The 9,697-nt window shown below is 40.2% G+C and overlaps 1 protein-coding gene across 1 annotated transcript; it reads left to right on the top strand.

Moving 5' to 3' along the window:
• Positions 1 to 851: 851 nt before the first annotated feature.
• Positions 852 to 9,259, top strand: LOC140244996 (profilin-like). The gene is made up of 3 exons (XM_072324588.1): positions 852 to 1,091; positions 4,965 to 5,145; positions 9,126 to 9,259. Exons 1-3 carry the CDS (start codon positions 951 to 953, stop codon positions 9,221 to 9,223), a joined length of 420 nt encoding a protein of 139 aa, XP_072180689.1. The 5' UTR covers positions 852 to 950; the 3' UTR covers positions 9,224 to 9,259.
• The last annotated feature ends 438 nt before the right edge of the window (positions 9,260 to 9,697 follow it).

The raw sequence follows: 9,697 nt of genomic DNA on the forward strand, positions 1-9,697 counted from the left end.
ATTACTGTAAGCCTATCCATTGTCTGCTATTCGTGCTGATACCTTTTCGTGAGTGAAAGAAAAGTGATGCCATGTCGTTTTCTGACTTTAAAGACGGACGGATCGACGGCGGGAGAGAGGAAAGACCACCATTTACCACTATATACTACGGTCTCATTTTACTTGAAGATGTAATGATAGCAAAGTCTCTTGCTAAATGGCAACTTCCCGCAGCGACAGTCTGTCAGACTCCTCAGAAGAAAGATTCTTGTCGAAACAATTAATGACACTTACCTTTCCAACAAGAGTTGCCATCATAATTATTGCAAAATGGGACCATGGTGAGCACTTTTACATGATACACTGAGTGACACCATATCTTGCATCTGTTTTTTTTTTTTTTGGGGGGGGGGTCTTCTTCTCCTTCTCTTCTTCTTCTTCTTCTTCTTCTTCTTCGTTTTTTTTCTTCTTCTTCTTCTTCTTCTTCTTCTTCTTCTTCTTCTTCTTCTTCTTCTTCTTCTTCTTCTTCTTCTTCTTCTTCTTCTTCTTCTTCTTCTTCTTCTTCTTCTTCTTCTTCTTTCTTTCTTTCTTTCTTTCTTTCTCTCTTGCTTGTGGGTATAGGTGTACCAAAGAAGATCGGAGTGCAAGATTGCGCAAACTTTTCTCAACTCGCGCGTGCTGCTTTGTCCTACATTGCCGCTCATCGCCAGTATGTTCTCCTCAACCTCTCACATTGAACTTGGTACGTGCATGCGGGCGCATGCCTTCATGGTCGCGCCTGCCTGCACGCATCCTGTCTCCGCGATCCGCTGTCGAGTCACGTCTGGAATGCTCCTCCGTATGTATCCGCGCTGCTGCGCATCCTCAACTGACCTCTGCCTCTTGCCCTTTCTCCGTACAGTCCCGCACCCTGGAACTTGAACCTCCACTCACGACGAACATCGTGCTTTTCTTCGCCGAAAATTATCAAAATGTCTTGGGATCCGTATATTGATAACCTTGTTAGTCAGAGCAAGGATGCTTCGGGGACGGAGCACATCGATAGGGCTTGTATCTTCGGTTTAGATGGAGGAGCGATGTGGACAACACCGGCCCACTGCAAATCAATGAAGGTGAGATGATGGGCGGGTTACATGCAGTCGTCGGTGTATAGTGAAGTGAGCTGAGATGTGTAGTTAGATCGCATGCGCTTTGCCTGTCCACAGCCACCATAACAGGCCACGTGAGATGCGATATGATTTCCGGCATTTTGTAGAAATTTAGAGACTGTCGGGACGTCTACAGACCAAATGGCACCTCCTTATAAGTCATGATACGCACCGGTAATGCTTATACTATAGCTTCGCATGACTGCACAAGTATCAAGTAGGCCTACCGCCGTCGCTGTAGGCTGCGTTCACATAGATTCTAGAAGTATTCGGTATTCGCTATTCGCTATTCGGTATTCGCTATTCGGGCCCCGAATACACCATCACCCGCACCGTCAACTCACCATCCCATGCAGTGAGGATTTCTTCCTCCTATCTATACACGTCCTACAATGTCTTCATCCTAGCAAATCTTATTAACAATTTCTAAAGTGCATCAGAATGTCAGTCTACATGCTTATTTTTGCTAGGCCTAAAGGGCAAATCCAGACCAAAATTGTCATTATTTCATAAACGAGAGACGGTATACGCTGCAAGAAAATCGAACAAGTTCGATTCCCACTTTGCTATACTTTTCACAGCTATTCGGTACTTTCGAATAGTGCCCTCCTAGAGTCCTATGTGAACCGGTGTGAGGAAATCCTATCGTTCGATTCAAGCTATTCGCGTGCCCTCGAAAAACGAGCCCGAATACCCGAATAGTATAGACTGTCTACTTCTATGTGAACGCAGCCTTACGTCGACGTTTAGTAGCAGAGATGCCAAGTTCAAAAAACTTTTATGAGTGAGATTTTAATGACTCGGCGTTTCGGCGCTCGCGCGCATGCGCACGCGAATGAGGAGGGTGTCACCCCTCCCATGGTAGGGAGCTTTTTTGAATTATTAGCTCTTAATGATGCGATCTGGTACATACTTAAGTGACTATTTTTTACTAATTTTGAAAGACAAAAGGGAAATATACCTTCAATTGCAACTATCACTTGAATCCTTTGAGCTATGCTCTTTATTTTGGGCACAAATTGCAGACTTCACCCGATGCGTGAGAAAAATGGGTGCCCTGCGTGAGATCGTGAGACAGGCCCTGAATGCTTGAGTCTCACACAGAATGAGTGAGACTTGGTAGCTCTGTAGTACTTGTAGATCTAGACAGTTGAGTTATAAACGGGGGAGGGGGGGTCACAAAGCTGTTCTTAAAGTTACAAAGGACTTATGAACGACTGGTGATCAGTTCTTACGCTGAATTATTGAGATTCTGATAAGTATAGCACATCTGATCACCAGTCGTTCTTAAGTCCTTCGTAAAAGTTAACAACAGCTTTATGAAACACCCCCCAGTACATACGGAACATTCCAGAGCATAACCTACGTAACATGAACAGTGTCAGAGCTTCCGTCTTCTAGGTCACACCAGGTCTTTCACTCGGTATGGAATGTTATGTTAACAATTTTTAACTCGTTCAAGTTGACGTAGTGGACAGATTGTCGGCGCTGGTGTACTTTCGCACCTGTTTGCCAAATGACCAAACGTGCACAAATTCGCCCTATCTTCTAGTTGCTAGACTTTCAACTTCCAGTTTTTCAGTAACCTAAAATACATGTATGCATCTGAGTCTCCAAAGTCGAGTAGAAGTTAAGTTTTCATACAATGTACTTTTAGTGTTCAGATTCTACAAGTGTTAGAAAATCTCAATCGCTGGAATTGCTGCTTTGTACATATGCGCAGATATGTTCAGCGCAGCGCATGCACTACTACAGGGTCAATTTTGGTCTGAATGTAGCAACACACGCCTTTATCTACACTGTATAGTGTCGTTGAAAAGCTAAAATTTGTTTTTCCCTGTTCCTCAGCCAAGTCTTCCATGAGCGGTTGTAGCTTCATAGCAGTTGAGCGCGTTTGCGAGTGTATGCTGCCACTTATATCTTTCTCTTTCTTTTCTGTCTTCTTTTGTTTCAGGTAGAATCTATATTCTAAATTTCCTATTCTTTCCTATCAATCATTTCTTCGTGATTTTCCTCCGAGTCTTGTCTAATTTTCCCAATTTCCTATAAATTTAACTACTTTTTGCGTAATTGTTCTTTGTTTCCTTCATGGGTTGTTTTCCCCTCCAACTACAAGGGTCTTTCCTTTCTATCCTCTCCAATATCTTTTTCTTATGTGTCAATCTAATGAATCCTTTTTTTTTTTTATTTCCTTTTTCAACCTGTATAATTCATTCTTCCTTCCTATTCATTTTTGCTTTCATCCAGTTTTGATTCATCTTTTTTTTATGCACCTGCCACGAAGTGTCATGCAAGGCATTATCTTTTCAGGTTGTCCATCCTTCCATCTGTCCGTCCGTCCGTCTTTCTGTCCGTCCGTCTTTCTGTCTGTCCTTCCGTAATCAATTTTGTGGACAGGGTAACTAAAAAACCGTTCGAGGTATCCCAATGAAACTTGGCATGTCTATTATGAGTGGGCAGAGTTGTGCCTATCAACTTTAAGGTGCACATACTCAAGGTCAAAGGTCAAAAGGTCAAAGTGATATGATCAGAATTTCACTTTTTCCCCCCATAACTATGCAATGCCTGAAGGTACTTTCTTGAAACTTAGTATATGTACTACCAAATAAAGATTCTCCAGAGAGAGTTTGCATCATGAGGTCAATCCAATGTTAAGATCTCGCTTCTTAACTCCATATCTCGCAAACGGTTATAGTTGTCTTTATGAAACTTATACATTAGTCAAAGGTCAAGTGAAAGTGCCAAATTTTACTTCTTCATATATCACGAAAGTAATTCAAGGTATCATTGTTCATGAAACTTTGAACACATGCATGTTCTACCTGACATTGATACTCTTGGGAAGTTTAGGGTCATAGGGTCAAAGGCCAGGTTAAGATACTAAAAATTTACTATTTAATACTGAAATTGCACTTTTTCTCCATACCTTGACAATTACTCAATGCATAAACTTTATAAAAGGGACAAAAGTTAAGTAAAAATCCTCAAATCCCCAAATACAGCTGTACTCTTAGACAATATACAGCCATTCACCCATGTAAGCCAAGTTCTTTCTTTTTTTTTTTCTTTCTTTTCAAGATAAGCAATAATAACAAATTATTTAATTGCAAAATAATGCACATTTCATTATGACAACATAAATTCCACATTGTTAATATCAAATACAAAATTCTCGATTTATCTTGATTCAACATCATCGAGAATTTTGTATGCAAAACAAAACACACACACACCCTCACACACACACATACAATATGAACAACCCCAATCTTAAATCGCTAGCTACTGCGACTCGGTACAAGCTGAGAGAAAGGTAGAAAAAGTATTATCTTTTTAGAGACACCATAGAAGAACTTGCCAGGGGGGGGGGGGGGGGGCTGGTTGGGTTCATTTCGTGAAGCATTTTGGTTGGATATTTTTCTGACAAACTGTTACAAGCTACTGAAACCCTTGCATCTGATTGGCGGAGAATAAATTTGTCTGACAAGTTTGTCGGACGAAATGCTTCATGAAATGCCCCCCAGGTCACTCTGAGATAGCTACATGTACATTCAGACCAATCGAGGTGCTCGCTGCCGTGCTTCTGTGATCGTGTTGCGCTGTCTGCTCCTGTGCAACGCAGTTATCGCAGAGCAAACCACCAGGACCATGTGCCTTTAACATGTAGATTGTGACCTTGTCACGGACAGTACACTGATGATGCCGGTAGTAAATACTGCACAAACGTGTATATTGGAATCAGCAAGTTTTTTTAGACACAAATTTCTGACACTGAGATATTTGAATGTCGCAGCGTGCGTATCTTCCTGTCACATGTTTCTGATGTCGTTTGTTCAGCCCCAGGGTCAGGAACTGGCCAACCTTGCCAGATGTTTCAAATCCTCTGACTACACATCACTGCAGGCTGGCGGTGTTTGGCTTGAGGGCGAGAAATACCAGTTCCTCAGGGCGGAGGGGGACACAGTATTAGCCAAGAAAAAGGGAAACGGAGCAATATCACTACAAGCTAGCAAAACAGGTAAGTACACTCTGATGTCATCCTCGTGATGTTCAGGTAGTTATTCATTCATTTGTTTGTTTTTTTATGCCTCCGCTACTAAGTGGTGCCGGAGGCATTTTGTTTTCGGGTTGTCCGTTTGTCTAGTCCGTCCTTCCGCCCATAAATCAATTTTGTGGACAGTGTAACTAAAAAATGGTTCAAGGTACTGTACGAGCTGAAATTTTCGTGTACAGATATTTTCGCGAATTGCTACTAGGAGGACATTTTCACGTGTTGTTAATTTTGCGGTTGCGAGGTCTAACTGTACTTATCTATTCGCACGTTGTTATTTTCGCGTGTTGTTATTTTCGCGGTTCAAAGGCGATTCGCGAAATTCGTGAAAATAAAACCACCGCGAAAATTTCAGCTCGTAGAGTATCCTAATGAAACTTGTCATGCATATGTATGAGTGGGCGAAGTTGTGTCTATCAACTTTTAGGTGCACATAAAGGTCAAGGGTCAAAGGCCACCGCTGGATGAGAAGACTACTGCAGTGTATGATGTCACATGCGTACAACAATATAAGGAAAATATAAAGAGAATTTCACAAAATTTCATCTTTTGAAAGAAGTACACATTCCCTTGACCCGTTTAATACTGGCATACAAATTGTATGTTATGGGTAATATTATTCCCATTGCCTTTAGAAAGAGGCAAGTCAAGTGCTCTTTTATTATGCAAAAAAAAGTGAAAATATGTTGAATTTTCTTTACATTTTCTTTTTACTGTTGTACTCATATGACATCATGAGCCTTAGTAGTCTCCTCATCCAGCGGTTCCAACACAAAAAAATTAAAAATTCTTAACTTTTTCATCGATTGTCCAATTTTCCTCAAACTTTCACTGATGTGTTCTACTAATATTGCTGCATTCTCTCAATCCTTATGAAGGTGAACTTGTCCTTTAACCCTTTGTGCGCTTTGAGTGCTAATTGGCATGGAAAACCTGTAGCTTTTTACACACTGTGTAAAGAACCTGGCACTGATAAGGTTAAGATATAAGGCCAAGGGGGAAAAAAAAAAGTTGTATTGGTGTAAAGTGACTGACCCTACAAATGTCCGCGACCCTCGAGATTTCCCCCCAAAAAAACTCTTCACTATCGCGATCACGATAGTGTGAAAGTACAATATTACGATATCGATCAGTCCAATCGTTATCGCTTCGGCGCAGTCGCCATCTTTTCTCACTGAGTTTCACAACTTTCATCTTTTTAAAAAAAATTATCTGCTTGCTTTTGTGTATTAGTGCGTGTGTGTAGTAGCATTATTTATTTATTTTTTAAAGAACATTCAGTTGTTCTCATTTTTTTTTTTTTGTGCTTTACCATGTGGAATCCAGTGTTTGCCTCACAGCAAAGTACGGCAGTAAAAAAAAAAAAAATATATATATATATATATATATATAGATATATTGCCGTTCAAACCCTATTTTCATGTGGCCCGTTACACCAATCCAACTTTTTATGCCTCCGCCACGAAGTGGTGCCGGAGGCATTATGTTTTCGGGTTGTCCGTCCGTCCGTCCGTATGTCCGTACGTCCGTACGTCCGTACGTACGTCCGTACGTACGTCCGTCCGCTTTCGTTTACGCGATAACTTGAGTAATATTTACTGAAATTTTACCAAACTTGGTCTAAGTATGATGTATGATGGGGCAATGATTTGATCAGATTTTGGGTGAAATCGGCTAAAGGTCAAAGGTCAAAGGTCAAGGTCAAATCATGAAATTGCATCCGTTTACGCGATAACTCAAGACTGGATGGAGCAAATTTCACCAAACTTTGGTGGAGGATGATGTATGATAGGACAATTACTTGATTAGTTTTTCAGTGAAATCGGACGGAGGTCAAAGGTCAAAGATCAAGGTCAAATCCTAAAATTTATCTGTTTACGTGATAACTCAAAACTGGATGAAGCAGCTTTCACCAAACTTGGTCCAAGGATGATGTATGATGGTACAATTAGTTGAGTAGATTGTAGTGACATTGGCAAGAGGTCAAAGGTCAAAAGGTCAAGGTCAAATGCTAAAAATGTTGCTATTTCCCCCATATCTATGCAATGCCCGCAGTTATTTTCTTGAAACTTAGTGTAGACATGTACTACTGCATAAAGATTCTCCCGAGAGAGTTTCATGTCATTTAAGGTCAAAGGTCAAAAGGTCAAAGGTTAGTTGAAAATGTTGCAATATCACTTTTCTCGCAAGTGGTTCAATGTATCTTCATGGAACTTGGTACATATGCATGTACTGACTGGCAGGGATTATCTAGGGAATTTAGGGGTTATGGGTCAAAAGTCAGGGGGGTCAAAGGTCAAGGTCAACTCCTCAAAATGTTACTATTTCCCTCATATACTAGTTTATGCAATGATTGCATTATTAGTTTTAAAATTCAATATATGTACATGTATTACTTAATGGAGATTCTCATGGAAATTTTCAGCCTGAAGGTCAAAGGTCAAAGGTTAAGGGTCAAAGGTCAGGTTTAAATTGAAAAAAAAAAGATTTATTTTGTACTGTAATTACACTCTTTCTTCATACCTTGGAAATTATACTCAATGCATAAACTTATAATAAGGTCGGTCAGAAGTCAAGTAAAAATGTTCAATTCCCCAAATATGTGACAATTATAGCAAACCCAGATCATGGAAAGTGAACATTCAAGATATTTTGACAAACCTGTCATTTCGATATTTTGCCAGTTATGTGAAACTGTCATCACACATTGTGAAGACATTGTACTATACACCTATTGGGAGAATCATGCATTATGGCGGAGGCATCAGTCGCCATAGCGACATTTCTAGTTTTTTTTTTTTTGGCCTTAATAGTTCTTTGAGAACAGTGATGTGGTTGGTAAGGCTCTGGATGTACACCAAGGTAAACAGGAAATCCTCGACCTCAAATCTTGTGTAACTTCTGTACATCCTTATTTCCTTATTTTCCAAAGTATGCAATGGATAGAATACAGTTGAACCTCTCTTATCCGGCCTCCCTTTATCCGGATCTCTCTATTATACGGACGCAATCTCGCCGTGATTTTTTAAAATAATTACGGGAGGAAAGGGGGATTCCCAACTCAATCTTAAACAATGGCGACCTACAGTCGACTTTGCCGAGTACGGTTTATTTTCAAGATCTACTTGATACATTTCTTAATAATTATTTAGGTAAATCATTCCAAGAATTTATAAAAGAAAATGATTTCATTCTTGCAAACACGAACCTCTATTTTGGGGTCTGTTACCGAGTGTAACAATGAAAAGGTTGCAGTATACACATTACTACATGTGGTACTACAATGGGCTACATCAGTACATGTGTATGAGATGTACATGTATGAAGCATTGAGGTCTCCCGTATCCGGCCAAATCCCTTATCCGCATGAGCCCCGGTCCCGACTTGTCCGGATACGAGAGGTTCAACTGTACCTATGCATGAGTAGTAACAATGGCAGAGAAACCAGGTTTCAATTTTTACAGTGGACTCCATATTATAACAAATTCCTCGGGACCAGCAGTATTTTTTTTTTTGTTATTTCAAAATTTTGTTGTAACCGAACAAATAGTACAATAAAAAAAAACATAGAGTGGATAACGTTACGGCCCTAATTATCACTTCATTGTAACCGGAATTTCGTTATAACCATGTTCATCATAACGGTAGTATACTGTTTGAACCCTTCTCAATTTTGATTCTTGCTCATACAGAGCATTCCTGTTGAAACGAAAATGGTTGTAATTACATTCTCATCACAACGAAATCGAAATTGAGGTCCCAATTGTACTGTTCGGCTACAACACAATTCTGATATAATGAAAGAAAGCCGCTGGTCCTGAGGACTTCATTGTAATGGGAGTGCACTCTATCAACACCTTTGCTTTGTATGATTCTCCTCATTTATTCAATGAAAGTGCTCTTTCTAATTTTTTTGTGTCACTCGTATATGTTTGTTTTCTCACCAGCCATAGTTGCAGCCCATTGTCCTGAGGGAGGCCAACAGGGGAATGCCAACAAAGGTGTAGGAGTCGTAGCCGAGTATCTGTCCAGCATGAACATGTAAATTTGACCCGGAGATGGGCGGAGTGCTTTTTTTTTTTTTTTTTTTTTTTAAAGATGTCTAGGCAGCACTGGGCATGGGGAGGAGAAGGTTTGGGAGGAGAAGGAGGAGTCTTGAGAAGACACAGGAGCATCGCAGAAAGCAACTGAGGCAACTTAGTTGTTGAAGGGGACTTTGTTTCGAATTGACGTGTCCGTTTTGAGGATGACCTGTTGTATGGGATCTCACACACGCACATACAATTCATGTAGCCACTTCCTTTTTCTTTTCTGTCTCTCTTTTTTTTTTAAATGATGAGATGGTCATGGAAAATGACTGATGAACATGCTTCCGCTCCTGTGTGATAATTTATTTTATTTTTATTGTGTATGTGGATGGATTCAAAACTCAATGCATTGCTAGCTATGAGCTGATTTGGGTCAGAGTAGATAATGCATCGTTCAGGAACTCTTATCTGTACCCCAAAACTTCACCTAG

The sequence above is a fragment of the Diadema setosum genome, chromosome 22 (assembly GCF_964275005.1).
Source record: "Diadema setosum chromosome 22, eeDiaSeto1, whole genome shotgun sequence".
Lineage (NCBI taxonomy): Eukaryota > Metazoa > Echinodermata > Echinoidea > Diadematoida > Diadematidae > Diadema > Diadema setosum.

Bases quoted from the DNA above. Each gene is read 5' to 3' on its own strand.
- LOC140244996 (XM_072324588.1), top strand. From the start codon at position 951: ATGTCTTGGGATCCGTATATTGATAACCTTGTTAGTCAGAGCAAGGAT. The intron at 1,092-4,964 runs GTGAGATGATGG...TCGTTTGTTCAG, and splicing joins CCCACTGCAAATCAATGAAG to CCCCAGGGTCAGGAACTGGC. The intron at 5,146-9,125 runs GTAAGTACACTC...TTTTCTCACCAG, and splicing joins ACTACAAGCTAGCAAAACAG to CCATAGTTGCAGCCCATTGT.